The 23,637-nt window shown below is 40.2% G+C and overlaps 1 protein-coding gene across 2 annotated transcripts in view; it reads right to left on the reverse strand.

Moving 5' to 3' along the window:
- Nucleotides 1-23,637, reverse strand: part of usp3 (ubiquitin specific peptidase 3) — a 98,691-nt gene that overhangs the window by 35,774 nt on the left and 39,280 nt on the right. For both annotated transcript variants that reach the window (XM_065002830.1, XM_065002829.1), the window contains 2 exons: nucleotides 18,413-18,645; nucleotides 13,014-13,081 (listed from right to left, as the gene is read on the reverse strand). In XM_065002830.1, coding sequence (XP_064858902.1) covers nucleotides 13,014-13,081; nucleotides 18,413-18,645 — 301 coding nt within the window. The remainder of the gene's footprint in view (nucleotides 1-13,013; nucleotides 13,082-18,412; nucleotides 18,646-23,637) is intronic.

Below are 23,637 nucleotides of genomic sequence, written 5' to 3' on the forward strand. Positions count from 1 at the left end.
GTATATCTTTTCTACAGGCTATGTAATGTGTATATCTTTTCTACAGGCTATGTAATGTGTATATCTTTTCTACAGGCTATGTGTATATATTTTCTACAGGCTATGTAATGTGTATATATTTTCTACAGGCTATGTAATGTGTATATATTTTCTACAGGCTATGTAATGTGTATATCTTTTCTACAGGCTATGTAATGTGTATATATTTTCTACAGGCTATGTAATGTGTATATATTTTCTACAGGCTATGTAATGTGTACATCTTTTCTACAGGCTATGTAATGTGTATATATTTTCTACAGGCTATGTAATGTGTATATATTTTCTACAGGCTATGTAATGTGTATATCTTTTCTACAGGCCATGTAATGTGTATATATTTTCTACAGGCTATGTGTATATCTTTTCTACAGGCTATGTAATGTGTATATATTTTCTACAGGCCATGTAATGTGTATATATTTTCTACAGGCCATGTAATGTGTATATATTTTCTACAGGCTATGTAATGTGTATATATTTTCTACAGGCTATGTGTATATCTTTTCTACAGGCTATGTAATGTGTATATATTTTCTACAGGCTATGTAATGTGTATATATTTTCTACAGGCTATGTAATGTGTATATATTTTCTACAGGCTATGTAATGTGTATATCTTTTCTACAGGCTATGTAATGTGTATATCTTTTCTACAGGCTATGTAATGTGTATATATTTTCTACAGGCCATGTAATGTGTATATATTTTCTACAGGCTATGTAATGTGTATATCTTTTCTACAGGCTATGTAATGTGTATATCTTTTCTACAGGCCATGTGTATATATTTTCTACAGGCTATGTGTATATATTTTCTACAGGCTATGTGTATATCTTTTCTACAGGCCATGTGTATATATTTTCTACAGGCCATGTAATGTGTATATATTTTCTACAGGCTATGTGTATATGGCTATGTAATGTGTATATATTTTCTACAGGCTATGTAATGTGTATATATTTTCTACAGGCTATGTAATGTGTATATATTTTCTACAGGCTATGTAATGTGTATATCTTTTCTACAGGCTTTGTGTCTATCTTTTCTACAGGCTATGTAATGTGTATATCTTTTCTACAGGCTATGTAATGTGTATATCTTTTCTACAGGCTATGTAATGTGTATATCTTTTCTACAGGCTATGTAATGTGTATATCTTTTCTACAGGCTATGTAATGTGTATATCTTTTCTACAGGCTATGTAATGTGTATATCTTTTCTACAGGCTATGTAATGTGTATATCTTTTCTACAGGCTATGTAATGTGTATATCTTTTCTACAGGCTATGTAATGTGTATATCTTTTCTACAGGCTATGTGTATATCTTTTCTACAGGCCATGTAATGTGTATATATTTTCTACAGGCTATGTAATGTGTACATCTTTTCTACAGGCTATGTAATGTGTATATATTTTCTATAGGCTATGTAATGTGTATATATTTTCTACAGGCTATGTAATGTGTATATATTTTCTGCAGGCTATGTAATGTGTATATATTTTCTACAGGCTATGTAATGTGTATATATTTTCTACAGGCTATGTAATGTGTATATATTTTCTACAGGCTATGTAATGTGTATATCTTTTCTACAGGCCATGTGTATATCTTTTCTACAGGCTATGTAATGTGTATATCTTTTCTACAGGCCATGTGTATATATTTTCTACAGGCTATGTGTATATATTTTCTACAGGCTATGTGTATATCTTTTCTACAGGCCATGTGTATATATTTTCTACAGGCCATGTAATGTGTATATATTTTCTACAGGCTATGTGTATATCTTTTCTACAGGCTATGTAATGTGTACATCTTTTCTACAGGCTATGTAATGTGTATATCTTTTCTACAGGCTATGTAATGTGTATATATTTTCTACAGGCCATGTAATGTGTATATATTTTCTACAGGCTATGTGTATATCTTTTCTACAGGCCATGTAATGTGTATATCTTTTCTACAGGCTATGTGTCTATCTTTTCTACAGGCTATGTAATGTGTATATCTTTTCTACAGGCTATGTAATGTGTATATATTTTCTACAGGCTATGTATATATCTTTTCTACAGGCTATGTAATGTGTATATATTTTCTACAGGCTATGTAATGTGTATATCTTTTCTACAGGCTATGTAATGTGTACATCTTTTCTACAGGCCATGTGTATATATTTTCTACAGGCTATGTAATGTGTATATCTTTTCTACAGGCTATGTATATATATTTTCTACAGGCTATGTAATGTGTACATCTTTTCTACAGGCCATGTGTATATATTTTCTACAGGCTATGTAATGTGTATATATTTTCTACAGGCTATGTGTATATATTTTCTACAGGCTATGTAATGTGTATATATTTTCTACAGGCTATGTAATGTGTATATCTTTTCTACAGGCTATGTATATATCTTTTCTACAGGCTATGTAATGTGTATATATTTTCTACAGGCTATGTGTATATCTTTTCTACAGGCTATGTGTATATATTTTCTACAGGCTATGTGCATATATTTTCTACAGGCTGTGTGCATATATTTTCTACAGGCTATGTAATGTGTACATCTTTTCTACAGGCTATGTGTATATCTTTTCTACAGGCTATGTAATGTGTATATCTTTTCTACAGGCTATGTAATGTGTACATCTTTTCTACAGGCTATGTATATATATTTTCTACAGGCTATGTGTATATATTTTCTACAGGCTATGTAATGTGTATATTTTTCTACAGGCTATGTAATGTGTATATATTTTCTACAGGCTATGTAATGTGTATATCTTTTCTACAGGCTATGTAATGTGTATATCTTTTCTACAGGCTATGTAATGTGTATATATTTTCTACAGGCCATGTAATGTGTATATATTTTCTACAGGCTATGTAATGTGTATATATTTTCTACAGGCTATGTAATGTGTATATATTTTCTACAGGCTATGTAATGTGTATATCTTTTCTACAGGCTATGTAATGTGTATATCTTTTCTACAGGCTATGTAATGTGTATATCTTTTCTACAGGCTATGTAATGTGTATATCTTTTCTACAGGCCATGTGTATATATTTTCTACAGGCTATGTGTATATATTTTCTACAGGCTGTGTGTATATCTTTTCTACAGGCTATGTAATGTGTATATATTTTCTACAGGCTATGTATATCTTTTCTACAGTGTATATATTTTCTACAGGCTATGTAATGTGTATATATTTTCTACAGGCTATGTAATGTGTATATCTTTTCTATTGTTATATATTTTCTACAGGCTATGTAATGTGTATATATTTTCTACAGGCTATGTAATGTGTATATATTTTCTACAGGCTATGTAATGTGTATATATTTTCTACAGGCCATGTAATGTGTATATATTTTCTACAGGCTATGTAATATATCTTTTCTACAGGCTATGTAATGTGTATATATTTTCTACAGGCTATGTAATATGTGTATATATTTTCTACAGGCCATGTAATGTGTATATATTTTCTACAGGCCATGTAATGTGTATATATTTTCTACAGGCCATGTAATGTGTATATATTTTCTACAGGCTATGTAATGTGTATATATTTTCTACAGGCTATGTAATGTGTTTTCTATATATTTTCTACAGGCTATGTAATGTGTATATATTTTCTACAGGCTATGTAATGTGTATATATTTTCTACAGGCTATGTAATGTGTATATCTTTTCTACAGGCTATGTGTATATATTTTCTACAGGCTATGTAATGTGTACATCTTTTCTACAGGCTATGTAATGTGTATATATTTTCTACAGGCTATGTAATGTGTATATATTTTCTACAGGCTATGTAATGTGTATATCTTTTCTACAGGCCATGTAATGTGTATATATTTTCTACAGGCTATGTAATGTGTATATATTTTCTACAGGCTATGTAATGTGTATATATTTTCTACAGGCCATGTAATGTGTATATATTTTCTACAGGCCATGTAATGTGTATATATTTTCTACAGGCTATGTAATGTGTATATATTTTCTACAGGCTATGTGTATATCTTTTCTACAGGCTATGTAATGTGTATATATTTTCTTTGTAATGTGTATATATTTTCTACAGGCTATGTAATGTGTATATATTTTCTACAGGCTATGTAATGTGTATATCTTTTCTACAGGCTATGTAATGTGTATATCTTTTCTACAGGCTATGTAATGTATATCTTTTCTACAGGCTATGTAATGTGTATATATTTTCTACAGGCTATGTAATGTGTATATCTTTTCTACAGGCTATGTAATATCTTTTCTACAGGCTATTTTCTTTTCTACAGGCTATGTAATGTGTATATATTTTCTACAGGCTATGTAATGTGTATATCTTTTCTATATGTAATGTGTATATCTTTTCTACAGGCCATGTAATGTGTATATCTTTTCTACAGGCTATGTGTATATATTTTCTACAGGCTATATTTTCTTTCTACAGGCTATGTAATGTGTATATCTTTTCTACAGGCTATGTAATGTGTATATATTTTCTACAGGCTATGTGTATATCTTTTCTACAGGCTATGTGTATATATTTTCTACAGGCTATGTAATGTGTATCTTTTCTACAGGCTATGTAATGTGTATATCTTTTCTACAGGCTATGTAATGTGTATATCTTTTCTACAGGCTATGTAATGTGTATATATTTTCTACAGGCCATGTAATGTGTATATATTTTCTACAGGCTATGTAATGTGTATATCTTTTCTACAGGCTATGTAATGTGTATATCTTTTCTACAGGCCATGTGTATATATTTTCTACAGGCCATGTGTATATATTTTCTACAGGCTATGTGTATATATTTTCTACAGGCTATGTGTATATCTTTTCTACAGGCCATGTGTATATATTTTCTACAGGCCATGTAATATATATTTTCTACAGGCTATGTAATCTTTTCTACAGGCCATGTGTATATATTTTCTACAGGCCATGTGTATATATTTTCTACAGGCTATGTGTATATCTTTTCTACAGGCTATGTAATGTGTATATCTTTTCTACAGGCTATGTAATGTGTATATATTTTCTACAGGCTATGTAATGTGTATATATTTTCTACAGGCTATGTAATGTGTACATCTTTTCTACAGGCTATGTAATGTGTATATATTTTCTACAGGCTATGTAATGTGTATATATTTTCTACAGGCTATGTAATGTGTATATCTTTTCTACAGGCCATGTAATGTGTATATCTTTTCTACAGGCCATGTAATGTGTATATATTTTCTACAGGCTATGTAATGTGTATATATTTTCTACTATGGTGTATATATTTTCTATGTAATGTGTATATATTTTCTACAGGCCATGTAATGTGTATATATTTTCTACAGGCCATGTAATGTGTATATATTTTCTACAGGCTATGTAATGTGTATATATTTTCTACAGGCTATGTGTATATCTTTTCTACAGGCTATGTAATGTGTATATATTTTCTACAGGCTATGTAATGTGTATATATTTTCTACAGGCTATGTAATGTGTATATCTTTTCTACAGGCTATGTAATGTGTATATCTTTTCTACAGGCTATGTAATGTGTATATATTTTCTACAGGCTATGTAATGTGTATATCTTTTCTACAGGCCATGTAATGTGTATATCTTTTCTACAGGCTATGTAATGTGTATATCTTTTCTACAGGCTATGTAATGTGTATATATTTTCTACAGGCTATGTAATGTGTATATATTTTCTACAGGCCATGTAATGTGTATATATTTTCTACAGGCCATGTAATGTGTATATATTTTCTACAGGCTATGTAATGTGTATATATTTTCTACAGGCTATGTAATGTGTATATATTTTCTACAGGCTATGTAATGTGTATATCTTTTCTACAGGCTATGTAATGGCTGTGTATATATTTTCTACAGGCTATGTAATGTATATCTTTTCTACAGGCTATGTAATGTGTATATATTTTCTACAGGCTATGTAATGTGTATATCTTTTCTACAGGCTATGTAATGTATATATTTTTCTACAGGCTATGTAATGTGTATATCTTTTCTACAGGCTATGTAATGTGTATATATTTTCTACAGGCTATGTAATGTGTATATCTTTTCTACAGGCTATGTAATGTGTATGTAATGTGTATATATTTTCTACAGGCTATGTAATGTGTATATCTTTTCTACAGGCTATGTAATGTGTATATATTTTCTACAGGCTATGTAATGTGTATATATTTTCTACAGGCCATGTAATGTGTATATATTTTCTACAGGCTATGTAATGTGTATATATTTTCTAGGCTAGGCTACAGGCTATGTAATGTGTATATATTTTCTACAGGCTATGTAATGTGTATATATTTTCTACAGGCTATGTAATGTGTATATATTTTCTACAGGCTATGTAATGTGTATATCTTTTCTACAGGCTATGTAATGTGTATGTAATGTGTATATTTTCTACAGGCTATGTAATGTGTATATCTTTTCTACAGGCTATGTAATGTGTATATCTTTTCTACAGGCTATGTAATGTGTATATATTTTCTACAGGCTATGTAATGTGTATATATTTTCTACAGGCTATGTAATGTGTATATCTTTTCTACAGGCTATGTGTAATGTGTATATATTTTCTACAGGCTATGTAATGTGTATATATTTTCTACAGGCTATGTAATGTGTATATCTTTTCTACAGGCTATGTAATGTGTATATCTTTTCTACAGGCTATGTAATGTATATATTTTCTACAGGCTATGTAATGTGTATATCTTTTCTACAGGCTATGTAATGTGTATATCTTTTCTACAGGCTATGTGTAATGTGTATATATTTTCTACAGGCTATGTAATGTGTATATCTTTTCTACAGGCTATGTGTATATATTTATATCTTTTCTACAGGCTATGTAATGTGTATATATTTTCTACAGGCTATGTAATGTGTATATATTTTCTACAGGCTGTGTATGTAATGTGTATATCTTTTCTACAGGCTATGTAATGTGTATATCTTTTCTACAGGCTATGTAATGTGTATATATTTTCTACAGGCTATGTAATGTGTATATCTTTTCTACAGGCTATGTAATGTGTATATATTTTCTACAGGCTATGTAATGTGTATATATTTTCTACAGGCTATGTAATGTGTATATCTTTTCTACAGGCTATGTAATGTGTATATCTTTTCTACAGGCTATGTAATGTGTATATTTTCTACAGGCTTGTAATGTGTATATCTTTTCTACAGGCTATGTGTATATATTTTCTACAGGCCATGTAATGTGTATATATTTTCTACAGGCTATGTAATGTGTATATATTTTCTACAGGCTATGTAATGTATATCTTTTCTACAGGCTATGTAATGTGTATATATTTTCTACAGGCTATGTGTGTATATTTTCTACAGGCTATGTAATGTGTATATCTTTTCTACAGGCTATGTAATGTGTATATCTTTTCTACAGGCTATGTAATGTGTATATCTTTTCTACAGGCTATATTTTATCTTTTCTACAGGCTATGTAATGTGTATATCTTTTCTACAGGCTATGTAATGTGTATATCTTTTCTACAGGCTATGTGTATATTTTTCTACAGGCTATGTAATGTGTATATCTTTTCTACAGGCTATGTAATGTGTATATATTTTCTACAGGCTATGTGTATATATTTTCTACAGGCTATGTAATATTTTTCTACAGGCTATGTAATGTGTATATTTTTCTACAGGCTATGTAATGTGTATATATTTTCTACAGGCTATGTATGTGTATATTTTTCTACAGGCCATGTAATGTGTATATATTTTCTACAGGCTATGTAATGTGTATATATTTTCTACAGGCTATGTAATGTGTATATATTTTCTACAGGCTATGTAATGTGTATATATTTTCTATATTTTCTACAGGCTATGTAATGTGGTATGTATGTGTATATCTTTTCTACAGGCTATGTAATGTGTATATATTTTCTACAGGCTATGTAATGTGTATATATTTTCTACAGGCTATGTAATGTGTATATATTTTCTACAGGCTATGTAATGTGTATATCTTTTCTACAGGCTATGTGTCTATCTTTTCTACAGGCTATGTGTATATCTTTTCTGCAGGCTATGTAATGTGTATATATTTTCTACAGGCTATGTAATGTGTATATCTTTTCTACAGGCTATGTAATGTGTATATCTTTTCTACAGGCTATGTGTATATCTTTTCTACAGGCTATGTAATGTGTATATATTTTCTACAGGCTATGTGTATATCTTTTCTACAGGCTATGTGTATATCTTTTCTACAGGCTATGTAATGTGTATATCTTTTCTACAGGCCATGTAATGTGTATATCTTTTCTACAGGCTATGTGTATATATTTTCTACAGGCTATGTGTATATATTTTCTACAGGCTATGTAATGTGTATATCTTTTCTACAGGCTATGTAATGTGTATATATTTTCTACAGGCTATGTGTATATCTTTTCTACAGGCTATGTGTATATATTTTCTACAGGCTATGTAATGTGTACATCTTTTCTACAGGCTATGTAATGTGTATATCTTTTCTACAGGCTATGTAATGTGTACATCTTTTCTACAGGCTATGTAATGTGTATATATTTTCTACAGGCCATGTAATGTGTATATATTTTCTACAGGCTATGTAATGTGTATATCTTTTCTACAGGCTATGTAATGTGTATATCTTTTCTACAGGCCATGTGTATATATTTTCTACAGGCCATGTGTATATATTTTCTACAGGCTATGTGTATATATTTTCTACAGGCTATGTGTATATCTTTTCTACAGGCCATGTGTATATATTTTCTACAGGCCATGTAATGTGTATATATTTTCTACAGGCTATGTGTATATCTTTTCTACAGGCCATGTGTATATATTTTCTACAGGCCATGTGTATATATTTTCTACAGGCTATGTGTATATCTTTTCTACAGGCTATGTAATGTGTATATCTTTTCTACAGGCTATGTAATGTGTATATATTTTCTACAGGCTATGTAATGTGTATATATTTTCTACAGGCTATGTAATGTGTACATCTTTTCTACAGGCTATGTAATGTGTATATATTTTCTACAGGCTATGTAATGTGTATATATTTTCTACAGGCTATGTAATGTGTATATCTTTTCTACAGGCCATGTAATGTGTATATCTTTTCTACAGGCCATGTAATGTGTATATATTTTCTACAGGCTATGTAATGTGTATATATTTTCTACAGGCCATGTAATGTGTATATATTTTCTACAGGCCATGTAATGTGTATATATTTTCTACAGGCCATGTAATGTGTATATATTTTCTACAGGCTATGTAATGTGTATATATTTTCTACAGGCTATGTGTATATCTTTTCTACAGGCTATGTAATGTGTATATATTTTCTACAGGCTATGTAATGTGTATATATTTTCTACAGGCTATGTGTATATCTTTTCTACAGGCTATGTAATGTGTATATATTTTCTACAGGCTATGTAATGTGTATATATTTTCTACAGGCTATGTAATGTGTATATCTTTTCTACAGGCTATGTAATGTGTCTATCTTTTCTACAGGCTATGTAATGTGTATATCTTTTCTACAGGCTATGTAATGTGTCTATCTTTTCTACAGGCTATGTAATGTGTATATCTTTTCTACAGGCTATGTGTATATATTTTCTACAGGCTATGTAATGTGTATATCTTTTCTACAGGCTATGTAATGTGTATATCTTTTCTACAGGCTATGTAATGTGTATATATTTTCTGCAGGCTATGTAATGTGTATATCTTTTCTACAGGCTATGTAATGTGTATATCTTTTCTACAGGCTATGTAATGTGTATATATTTTCTACAGGCTATGTGTATATATTTTCTACAGGCTATGTAATGTGTATATCTTTTCTACAGGCTATGTAATGTGTATATCTTTTCTACAGGCTATGTAATGTGTATATCTTTTCTACAGGCTATGTAATGTGTATATCTTTTCTACAGGCTATGTGTATATATTTTCTACAGGCTATGTAATGTGTATATCTTTTCTACAGGCTATGTAATGTGTATATATTTTCTACAGGCTATGTAATGTGTATATCTTTTCTACAGGCTATGTATATATCTTTTCTACAGGCTATGTAATGTGTATATATTTTCTACAGGCTATGTAATGTGTATATCTTTTCTACAGGCTATGTAATGTGTATATATTTTCTACAGGCTATGTGCATATATTTTCTACAGGCTGTGTAATGTGTACATCTTTTCTACAGGCTATGTAATGTGTACATCTTTTCTACAGGCTATGTGTATATCTTTTCTACAGGCTATGTAATGTGTATATCTTTTCTACAGGCTATGTAATGTGTACATCTTTTCTACAGGCTATGTGTATATATTTTCTACAGGCTATGTAATGTGTATATATTTTCTACAGGCTATGTAATGTGTACATCTTTTCTACAGGCTATGTAATGTGTACATCTTTTCTACAGGCTATGTAATGTGTATATATTTTCTACAGGCTATGTAATGTGTATATATTTTCTACAGGCTATGTAATGTGTATATATTTTCTACAGGCTATGTAATGTGTATATATTTTCTACAGGCTATGTAATGTGTATATATTTTCTACAGGCTATGTAATGTGTATATCTTTTCTACAGGCTATGTAATGTGTATATCTTTTCTACAGGCTATGTGTATATCTTTTCTACAGGCTATGTAATGTGTATATCTTTTCTACAGGCTATGTGTATATATTTTCTACAGGCCATGTAATGTGTATATATTTTCTACAGGCTATGTAATGTGTATATCTTTTCTACAGGCTATGTAATGTGTACATCTTTTCTACAGGCTATGTGTATATATTTTCTGCAGGCTATGTAATGTGTATATATTTTCTGCAGGCAATGTAATGTGTATCTGCACTGCACAAAAAAATAAAGGGAACACTAAAATAACACATCCTAGAGGACACCCATGGAGGTCTGGATTTGGAGTCACACTCTAAATTAAAGTGGAAAACCACACTACAGGCTGATCCAACTTTGATGTAATGTCCTTAAATTAGGTCAGTAGTGTGTGTGGCCTCCACGTGCCTGTATGACCTCCCTACAACGCCTGGGCATGCTCCTGATGAGGTGGCGGATGGTCTCCTGAGGGATCTCCTCCCAGACCTGGACTAAAGCATCCGCCAACTCCTGGACAGTCTGTGGTGCAACGTGGCATTAGTGGATGGAGCGAGACATGATGTCCCAGATGTGCTCAATTGGATTCAGGTAGGGGGAACGGGCGGGCCAGTCAATAGCATCAATGAGAATCTCAGTACCAAATGGCAGTCAGGCTACCTCTGGCAAGCACATGGAGGGCTGTGCGGCCCCCCAAAGAAATGCCACCCCACACCATGACTGACCCACCGCCAAACCGGTCATGCTGGAGGATGTTGCAGGCAGCAGAACGTTCTCCACGGCGTCTCCAGACTCTGTCACGTCTGTCACATGTGCTCAGTGTGAACCTCCTTTCATCTGTGAAGAGCACAGGACGCCAGTGGCGAATTTGCCAATCTTGGTGTTCTCTGGCAAATGCCAAACGTCCTGCACGGTGTTGGGCTGTAAAGCACAACCCCCACCTGTAGACGTCGGGCCCTCATACCACCCTCATGGAGTCTGCTTCTGACCGTTTGAGCAGACACATGCACATTAGTGGCCTGCTGGAGGTCATTTTGCAGGGCTCTGGCAGTGCTCCTCCTGCTCCTCCTTGCACAAAGGCGGAGGTAGCGGTCCTGCTGCTGGGTTGTTGCCCTCCTACGGCCTCCTCCACGTCTCCTGATGTACTGGCCTGTCTCCTGGTAGTGCCTCCATGCTCTGGACACTACGCTGACAGACACAGCAAACCTTATTGCCACAGCTCACATTGATGTGTCATCCTGGATGAGCTGCACTACCTGAGCCACTTGTGTGGGTTGTAGACTCCGTCTCATGCTACCACTAGAGTGAAAGCACCGCCAGCATTCAAAAGTGACCAAAACATCAGCCAGGAAGCATAGGAACTGAGAAGTGGTCTGTGGTCACCACCCGCAGAACCACTCCTTTATTGGGGGTGTCTTGCCAATTGCCTATAATTTCCACCTGTTGTCTATTCCATTTGCACAACAGAATGTGACATTTATTGTCAATCAGTGTTGCTTCCTAAGTGGACAGTTTGATTTCACAGAAGTGTGATTGACTTGGAGTTACATTGTGTTATTTAAGTGTTCCCTTTATTTTTTTTGGAGCAGTGTATATAGTATCGACAATATTGCAATATTATTTTTCTGCTAGTTGGCTGTACCTGCCAGTATTTTTTCTTTACAAGGTTATTCTCCATCTTTTTTTAAAAAATGGGGACCAAATTTGGTTTACAGCACTTTCCATAACTAACCCGAAACTCATGTTCTCAGTGCTCTCTTGTCCCTCTGCAGTTGATCTATGGTGAACAAATCGTTTGGGACATCGAATCACAATACGTATCGGCATCTTAGTTTCGTGGGGTCCCTGGCAATTCCCAACCCTACGCAGTACCTTAAGCAAAGCGAATGCTTATTTTTCTGTTCTCGAAACGTTTTGCCCCAATGAACATGACCCTGCTGGCTGCCTTTATGCAATGATCAGCTATTAAAAATGGGGACACGTTCAGTTGGCTCATCAGGCAGGAACACCAACAACTGAGGGAACTACAGAGTGGTGTACTTAGAAAAACATCTTGGCAACATTGGCTGCGTTTACACAGGCAGGACAAATTCTAATAATTCCCCCCCCCCTATCAGATCAGAGCTGAAAAAGATCTGATGTGATTGGTCAAAATACCAATTAGTGGGAAAAAAATCTGAATTAGGCTGCCTGTGGAAACAGCCATTATAACCCAGTTGAGAGAGCATCAGTACTTACCCTGACCCATGATGCACCACCACAGCTACCAGGTCATACAGCCACCGGTCAGGCAACGCCTCCTCCGGCTGCTCAAACACAACAAAACAGAACATTTCTCCAGACATCTGAAGCCTTCAGCCTTTGACATTTTTTAGGCTCATTTCACAGACATTAAATCGCATCCAATGAAAATTCCTAGTGTTTGGATTATCACCTCATGTCCACTCCTCAGAGATGATACGCAGGGCCAGGTCTCAGTAAGTACCAGTCCGTAGGGCCAGGTCTCAGTAAGTACCAGTCCGTAGGGCCAGGTCTCAGTAAGTACCAGTCCGTAGGGCCAGGTCTCAGTAAGTACCAGTCCATAGGGCCAGGTCTCGGTAAGTACCAGTCCGTAGGGCCAGGTCTCAGTAAGTACCAGTCCGTAGGGCCAGGTCTCAGTAAGTACCAGTCCGTAGGACCAGGTCTCAGTAAGTACCAGTCCGTAGGGCCAGGTCTCAGTAAGTACCAGTCCGTAGGGCCAGGTCTCGGTAAGTACCAGTCCGTAGGGCCAGGTCTCGGTAAGTACCAGTCCGTAGGGCCAGGTCTCAGTAAGTACCAGTCCGTAGGGCCAGGTCTCGGTAAGTACCAGTCCGTAGGGCCAGGTCTCGGTAAGTACCAGTCCGTAGGGCCAGGTCTCAGTAAGTACCAGTCCGTAGGGCCAGGTCTCAGTAAGTACCAGTCCGTAGGGCCAGGTCTCAGTAAGTACCAGTCCGTAGGGCCAGGTCTCAGTAAGTACCAGTCCGTAGGGCCAGGTCTCAGTAAGTACCAGTCCGTAGGGCCAGGTCTCAGTAAGTACCAGTCCGTAGGGCCAGGTCTCAGTAAGTACCAGTCCGTAGGGCCAGGTCTCAGTAAGTACCAGTCCGTAGGGCCAGGTCTCGGTAAGTACCAGTCCGTAGGGCCAGGTCTCGGTAAGTACCAGTCCGTAGGGCCAGGTCTCGGTAAGTACCAGTCCGTAGGGCCAGGTCTCGGTAAGTACCAGTCCGTAGGGCCAGGTCTCGGTAAGTACCAGTCCGTAGGGCCAGGTCTCGGTAAGTACCAGTCCGTAGGGCCAGGTCTCAGTAAGTACCAGTCCGTAGGGCCAGGTCTCGGTAAGTACCAGTCCGTAGGGCCAGGTCTCGGTAAGTACCAGTCCGTAGGGCCAGGTCTCGGTAAGTACCAGTCCGTAGGGCCAGGTCTCAGTAAGTACCAGTCCGTAGGGCCAGGTCTCAGTAAGTACCAGTCCGTAGGGCCAGGTCTCGGTAAGTACCAGTCCGTAGGGCCAGGTCTCGGTAAGTACCAGTCCGTAGGGCCAGGTCTCGGTAAGTACCAGTCCGTAGGGCCAGGTCTCGGTAAGTACCAGTCCGTAGGGCCAGGTCTCGGTAAGTACCAGTCCGTAGGGCCAGGTCTCGGTAAGTACCAGTCCGTAGGGCCAGGTCTCGGTAAGTACCAGTCCGTAGGGCCAGGTCTCGGTAAGTACCAGTCCGTAGGGCCAGGTCTCGGTAAGTACCAGTCCGTAGGGTCAGGTCTCACCTCTAGTAAGTACCAGTCCGTAGGGTCAGGTCTCACCTCTAGTAAGTACCAGTCCGTAGGGTCAGGTCTCACCTCTAGTAAGTACCAGTCCGTAGGGTCAGGTCTCACCTCTAGTAAGTACCAGTCCGTAGGGTCAGGTCTCACCTCTAGTAAGTACCAGTCCATAGGGTCAGGTCTCACCTCTAGTAAGTACCAGTCCATAGGGTCAGGTCTCACCTCTAGTAAGTACCAGTCCATAGGTTCAGGTCTCACCTCTAGTAAGTACCAGTCCATAGGGTCAGGTCTCACCTCTAGTAAGTACCAGTCCATAGGGTCAGGTCTCACCTCTAGTAAGTACCAGTCCATAGGGTCAGGTCTCACCTCTAGTAAGTACCAGTCCATAGGGTCAGGTCTCACCTCTAGTAAGTACCAGTCCATAGGGTCAGGTCTCACCTCTAGTAAGTACCAGTCCGTAGGGTCAGGTCTCACCTCTAGTAAGTACCAGTCCATAGGGTCAGGTCTCACCTCTAGTAAGTACCAGTCCATAGGGTCAGGTCTCACCTCTAGTAAGTACCAGTCCATAGGTTCAGGTCTCACCTCTAGTAAGTACCAGTCCATAGGGTCAGGTCTCACCTCTAGTAAGTACCAGTCCATAGGGTCAGGTCTCACCTCTAGTAAGTACCAGTCCATAGGGTCAGGTCTCACCTCTAGTAAGTACCAGTCCATAGGGTCAGGTCTCACCTCTAGTAAGTACCAGTCCATAGGGTCAGGTCTCACCTCTAGTAAGTACCAGTCCATAGGGTCAGGTCTCACCTCTAGTAAGTACCAGTCCATAGGGTCAGGTCTCACCTCTAGTAAGTACCAGTCCATAGGGTCAGGTCTCACCTCTAGTAAGTACCAGTCCATAGGGTCAGGTCTCACCTCTAGTAAGTACCAGTCCATAGGGTCAGGTCTCACCTCTAGTAAGTACCAGTCCATAGGGTCAGGTCTCACCTCTAGTAAGTACCAGTCCATAGGGTCAGGTCTCACCTCTAGTAAGTACCAGTCCATAGGGTCAGGTCTCACCTCTAGTAAGTACCAGTCCATAGGGTCAGGTCTCACCTCTAGTAAGTACCAGTCCATAGGGTCAGGTCTCACCTCTAGTAAGTACCAGTCCATAGGGTCAGGTCTCACCTCTAGTAAGTACCAGTCCATAGGTCTCACCTCTAGTAAGTACCAGTCCATAGGGTCAGGTCTCACCTCTAGTAAGTACCAGTCCATAGGGTCAGGTCTCACCTCTAGTAAGTACCAGTCCATAGGGTCAGGTCTCACCTCTAGTAAGTACCAGTCCATAGGGTCAGGTCTCACCTCTAGTAAGTACCAGTCCATAGGGTCAGGTCTCACCTCTAGTAAGTACCAGTCCATAGGGTCAGGTCTCACCTCTACTAAGTACCAGTCCATAGGGTAGGGGGTTTAGGGTTTAAGGCTTTGCCAGCAGCAAAACTGCATCCCGCAGCGTCCCAAGAAGAGGGAAACAGGCCCGTCTTTCTGTGCTGCTTAAAGAACTGATCTGACCATGGAGAGATGACTCTCACGAACACGAAGGAGTCCTCTGTTTTTCTAAAAGACCCCCACAGGGACTCATGGGGACTCGTCTGAAGTCCATAACGCTGATGACTTCTGGTCTGTAGCGTCCGAACCGTTTACACACTAATATGACCCCCTTGCGGAAAGATGACTCTTGAACAACCCCCCCCCACAAGTGTCACGGGACTCGTAAAATATGAACATTTTAACATCTTGGTCATGTTCTGTTATAATCTCTACCCGGCACAGCCAGAAGAGGACTGGCCACCCCACATAGCCTGGTTCCTCTCTAGGTTTCTTCCTAGGTTTTGGCCTTTCTAGGGAGTTTTTCCTAGCCACCGTGCTTTTACACCTGCATTGTTTGCTGTTTGGGGTTTTAGGCTGGGTTTCTGTACAGCACTTTGAGATATCAGCTGATGTACGAAGGGCTATATAAATACATTTGATTTGATTTGATTTGGTCTGAGGGAAAAACGTACCGCTTTTTTTTTTTTTTTACGAATAGAAGTATGAAGGTAGTTTTTGTGCCAAAAAAGGGGTTAAATGTACAGTCGAAAAGAATGACACAAATAAACATTTTCACAAAGTCTGCTGCCTCAGTTTGTATAATGGAAATTTGCATATAGTACAGAATGTTACAAAGTGATCAGATGAAATGCAAATAATTGCCAAGTCCCTCTTTGCCATGCAAATGAACTGAATCCCCCAAAAACATTTCCACTGTATTTCATCCCTGCCACAAAAGGACCAGCTGACATGTCAGTTATTCTCTCGTTAACACAGGTGTGAGTGTTGACGTAGACAATTCTAGAGATCACTCTGTCATGCTGATTGAGTTTGAATAACAGACTGGAAGCTTCAAAAGGAGGTGGTGCTTGGAATCATTGTTCTTCCTCTGTCAACCATGGTTACCGGCAAGGAACCAATACCATCATTGCCTTGCACAAAAAGGGCTTCACAGGCAAGGATATTGCTGCCAGTAAGATTGCACCTAAATCAACCATTTATCAGATCATCAAGAACTTCAAGGAGAGCGGTTCAATTGTTGTGAAGAAGGCTTCAGGGCGCCCAAGAAAGTCCAGCAAGCGCCAGGACTGTCTCCTAAAGTTGATTCAGCTGCGGGATCGGGGCACCACCAGTACAGAGCTTGGTCAGGAATGGCAGCAGGCAGGTGGGAGTGCATCTGCACGCACAGTGAGGCGAAGAAGTTCGGAGGATGGCCTGGTGTCAAGAAGGGCAGCAAAGAAGCCAGTTCTCTCCAGGAAAAACATCAGGGACAGACTGATATTCTGCAACAGGTACAGGGATTGGACAAGTTATTTTTCTGATGAATCCCCTTTCCAATTGTTTTTGGCATCCGGAAAAAAGCTTGTCCGGAGAAGACAAGGTGAGCGCTACCATCAGTCCTGTGTCATGCCAACAGTAAAGCATCCTGAGACCATTCATGTGTGGGGTTGCTTCTCAGCCATGGGAGTGGCCTCACTCACAATTTTGCCTAAGAACACAGCCATGAATAAAGAATGGTACCAACACATCCTCTGAGAGCAACTTCTCCCAACCATCCAAGAACAGTTTGGTGACGAACAATGCCTTTTCCAGCATGATGTGGAGCACCTTGCCATATGGCGAAAGTGATAACTAAGTGCCCCTGGGAACAAAACATTGATATTTTGGGTCCATGGCCAGGAAACTCCCCAGACCTGAATCCCATTGAGAACTTGTGGTCAATCCTCAAGAGGTGGATGGACAAACAGAAACCCACAAATTCTGACAAACTCCAAGCATTGATTATGCAAGAATGGGCTGCCATCAGTCAGGATGTGGCCCAGAAGTTAATTGACAACATGCCATCAGTCAGGATGTGGCCCAGAAGTTAATTGACAACATGCCAGGGCGGATTGCAGAGGTCTTGAAAAAGAAGGGTCAACACTGAAAATATTGACTCTCTGCATCAACTTCATGTAATTGTCAATAAAAGCCTTTGACACTTATGAAATGCTTGTAATTATACTTCAGTATTCCATAGTAACATCTGACAGAAATATCTAAACACACTGAAGCAGCAAACTTTGTGGAAATTAATATTTGTGTCATTCTCAAAACTTTTGGCCACGTCTATGTCAACAAAAAAACAAACACTTCCTGAGATTTCTATCCATCTCGTAGATACAGACACTTCAAATCCACAGGATTAATTATCATTGATTATTGTATTGATACCTTAAGGGGTCCTAAAATTCTAAATAAAAATGGACCATTTCAAAATAATTCCATATGTTGGCTTTTAACCCCCCCCCCCCCCCCCCTTAGGGGTTAGTGCTCACCTGTAGTAAATACCCCCTCATGTCCAGGCCTCGTAGAGGGAACTCGACATAGGTGGTTACTTTGTTCCTCAGGTAGGATGTCCAGTGGAACCTCTTCAGGTGTAGACACAACACCTTGGGCAGCTTCTGGACCCAGAACTTCTTGGTCGATTTCTGTCTCTTCTTACACCTGTGGCACATATAGAGCTCTGCCTGGTCTAGTTCCTCCAGGTCAGTGAAGCTACACAGGCAGTCTGAAGAAGAGCAGGGACAGAGAGATGTCGTGGATAACACTAAACCAGAAAGGATTTAAACCTGAAATGGCTTGAGTCAATAAGTATTCAATCCCTTTGTTATGGGAAGCCATAAGTTCAATAAGTAAAATATAATAAGTAAGTGTAAAACATTTACTTAACAAGTTAAGTAATAAGATATACTCACTCTGTGGGCTAGTAGTGTTGCCCACAGAGTGTTTAACATCAGTAGTGTTGCCCACAGAGTGTTTAACATCAATGACTACCGCATCTCTGTACCCCACACACACAGATAATGGTCCCTCATCTCTGTACCCCACACACACAGATAATGGTAAGGTCCCTCATCTCTGTACCCCACACACACAGATAATGGTAAGGTCCCTCATCTCTGTACCCCACACACACAGATAAAGGTCCCTCATCTCTGTACCCCACACACACAGATAATGGTCCCTCTGTCCCCACACACACAGATAATGGTCCCTCATCTCTGTACACACACACAGATAATGGTCCCTCATCTCTGTACCCCACACACACAGATAATGGTCCCTCGTCTCTGTACCCCACACACACAGATAATGGTCCCTCATCTCTGTACCCCACACACACAGATAATGGTAAGGTCCCTCATCTCTCTACCCCACACACACAGATAATGGTCCCTCATCTCTGTACCCCACACACACAGATAATGGTCCCTCATCTCTGTACCCCACACACACAGATAATGGTAAGGTCCCTCATCTCTGTACCCCACACACACAGATAATGGTAAGGTCCCTCATCTCTGTACCCCACACACACAGATAATGGTCCCTCATCTCTGTACCCCACACACACAGATAATGGTAAGGTCCCTCATCTCTGTACCCCACACACACAGATAATGGTAAGGTCCCTCATCTAATGGTCTGTACCCCACACACACAGATAATGGTAAGATAATGGTCCCTCATCTCTGTACCCCACACACACAGATAATGGTCCCTCATCTCTGTACCCCACACACACAGATAAAGGTCCCTCATCTCTGTACCCCACACACACAGATAATGGTCCCTCATCTCTGTACCCCACACACACAGATAATGGTAAGGTCCCTCGTCTCTGTACCCCACACACACAGATAATGGTCCCTCATCTCTGTACCCCACACACACAGATAATGGTCCCTCGTCTCTGTACCCCACACACACAGATAATGGTCCCTCATCTCTGTACCCCACACACACAGATAATGGTCCCTCATCTCTGTACCCCACACACACAGATAATGGTCCCTCATCTCTGTACCCCACACACACAGATAATGGTAAGGTCCCTCATCTCTGTACCCCACACACACAGATAATGGTAAGGTCCCTCATCTCTGTACCCCACACACACAGATAATGGTCCCTCGTCTCTGTGCCCCCCCACACACACAGATAATGGTCCCTCATCTCTATACCCCACACACACAGATAATGGTAAGGTCCCTCATCTCTGTACCCCACACACACAGATAATGGTCCCTCGTCTCTGTACCCCACACACACAGATAATGGTCCCTCATCTCTGTACCCCACACACACAGATAATGGTAAGGTCCCTCATCTCTGTACCCCACACACACAGATAATGGTAAGGTCCCTCATCTCTGTACCCCACACACACAGATAATGGTCCCTCATCTCTGTACCCCACACACACAGATAATGGTCCCTCATCTCTGTACCCCACACACACAGATAATGGTCCCTCGTCTCTGTACCCCACACACACAGATAATGGTCCCTCATCTCTGTCCCTCACCCCCACACACACAGATAATGGTCCCTCATCTCTGTACCCCACACACACAGATAATGGTCCCTCATCTCTGTACCCCACACACACAGATAATGGTCCCTCATCTCTGTACCCCACACACACAGATAATGGTCCCTCATCTCTGTACCCCACATACACAGATAATGGTAAGGTCCCTCATCTCTGTACCCCACATACAGATAATGGTCCCTCATCTCTGTACCCCACATACAGATAATGGTCCCTCATCTCTGTACCCCACACACACAGATAATGGTCCCGCATCTCTGTACCCCACATACAGATAATGGTCCCTCATCTCTGTACCCCACACACACAGATAATGGTCCCTCATCTCTGTACCCCACATACACAGATAATGGTCCCTCATCTCTGTACCCCACATACACAGATAATGGTCCTCATCTCTGTACCCCACATACACAGATAATGGTCCCTCATCTCTGTACCCCACACACAGATAATGGTCCCTCATCTCTGTACCCCACATACACAGATAATGGTCCCTCATCTCTGTACCCCACACACACAGATAATGGTCCCTCATCTCTGTACCCACACACACACAGATAATGGTCCCTCATCTCTGTAAGGTCCCTCATCTCTGTACCCCACACACACAGATAATGGTCCCTCATCTCTGTACCCCACATACACAGATAATGGTCCCTCATCTCTGTACCCCACATACACAGATAATGGTCCCTCGTCTCTGTACCCCACATACACAGATAATGGTCCCTCATCTCTGTACCCCACACACACAGATAATGGTCCCTCATCTCTGTACCCCACATACACAGATAATGGTCCCTCATCTCTGTACCCCACACACACAGATAAAGGTCCCTCATCTCTGTACCCCACACACACAGATAATGGTCCCTCATCTCTGTACCCCACACACACAGATAATGGTAAGGTCCCTCATCTCTGTACCCCACACACACAGATAATGGTCCCTCATCTCTGTACCCCACACACACAGATAATGGTCCCTCATCTCTGTACCCCACACACACAGATAATGGTAAGGTCCCTCATCTCTGTACCCCACATACACAGATAATGGTCCCTCATCTCTGTACCCCACATACACAGATAATGGTCCCTCGTCTCTGTACCCCACATACACAGATAATGGTCCCTCATCTCTGTACCCCACATACACAGATAATGGTCCCTCGTCTCTGTACCCCACACACACAGATAATGGTCCCTCATCTCTGTACCCCACATACACAGATAATGGTCCCTCATCTCTGTACCCCACATACACAGATAATGGTCCCTCATCTCTGTACCCCACATACACAGATAATGGTCCCTCATCTCTGTACCCCACACACACAGATAATGGTAAGGTCCCTCATCTCTGTACCCCACACACACAGATAATGGTAAGGTCCCTCATCTCTGTACCCCACACACACAGATAATGGTCCCTCATCTCTGTACCCCACACACACAGATAATGGTAAGGTCCCTCATCTCTGTACCCCACACACACAGATAATGGTCCCTCATCTCTGTACCCCACACACACAGATAATGGTCCCTCATCTGTACCCCACACACACAGATAATGGTCCCTCATCTCCGTACCCCACACACAGATAATGGTCCCTCATCTCTGTACACAGATAAGATAATGGTCCCTCATCTCTGTACCCCACACACACAGATAATGGTCCCTCATCTCTGTACCCCACACACACAGATAATGGTAAGGTCCCTCATCTCTGTACCCCACACACACAGATAATGGTCCCTCATCTCTGTACCCCACATACACAGATAATGGTCCCTCATCTCTGATAAAGGTCCCTCATCTCTGTACACACAGATAATGGTCCCTCATCTCTGTACCCCACACACACAGATAATGGTAAGGTCCCTCATCTCTGTACCCCACACACACAGATAATGGTCCCTCATCTCTGTACCCCACACACACAGATAATGGTAAGATAATGTCCCTCATCTCTGTACCCCACACACACAGATAATGGTCCCTCATCTCTGTACCCCACACACACAGATAATGGTCCCTCATCTCTGTACCCCACACACACAGATAATGGTAAGGTCCCTCATCTCTGTACCCCACACACACAGATAATGGTCCCTCATCTCTGTACCCCACACACACAGATAATGGTAAGGTCCCTCATCTCTGTACCCCACACACACAGATAATGGTCCCTCATCTCTGTACCCCACACACACAGATAATGGTCCCTCATCTAATGGTAAGGTCCCTCGTACCCCACACACACAGATAATGGTCCCTCATCTCTGTACCCCACACACACAGATAATGGTCCCTCATCTCTGTACCCCACACACACAGATAATGGTCCCCCCACACACGTCTCTGTACCCCACACACACAGATAATGGTCCCTCATCTCTGTACCCCACACACACAGATAATGGTCCCTCATCTCTGTACCCCACACACACAGATAATGGTAAGGTCCCTCATCTCTGTACCCCACACACACAGATAATGGTAAGGTCCCTCATCTCTGTACCCCACACACACAGATAATGGTCCCTCATCTCTGTACCCCACACACACAGATAATGGTCCCTCATCTCTGTACCCCACACACACAGATAATGGTCCCTCATCTCTGTACCCCACACACACAGATAATGGTCCCTCATCTCTGTACCCCACATACACAGATAATGGTCCCTCATCTCTGTACCCCACACACACAGATAATGGTCCCTCATCTCTGTACCCCACACACACAGATAATGGTAAGGTCCCTCATCTCTGTACCCCACACACACAGATAATGGTAAGGTCCCTCATCTCTGTACCCCACACACACAGATAATGGTCCCTCATCTCTGTACCCCACACACACAGATAATGGTCCCTCATCTCATCTCTGTACCCCACACACACAGATAATGGTCCCTCATCTCTGTACCCCACACACACAGATAATGGTAAGGTCCCTCATCTCTGTACCCCACACACACAGATAATGGTCCCTCATCTCTGTACCCCACATACACAGATAATGGTAAGGTCCCTCATCTCTGTACCCCACACACACAGATAATGGTCCCTCATCTCTGTACCCCACACACACAGATAATGGTCCCTCATCTCTGTACCACACACACACAGATAATGGTAAGGTCCCTCATCTC

The sequence above is a fragment of the Oncorhynchus nerka genome, linkage group LG17 (genome assembly GCF_034236695.1).
Source record: "Oncorhynchus nerka isolate Pitt River linkage group LG17, Oner_Uvic_2.0, whole genome shotgun sequence".
Classification (NCBI taxonomy): domain Eukaryota; kingdom Metazoa; phylum Chordata; class Actinopteri; order Salmoniformes; family Salmonidae; genus Oncorhynchus; species Oncorhynchus nerka.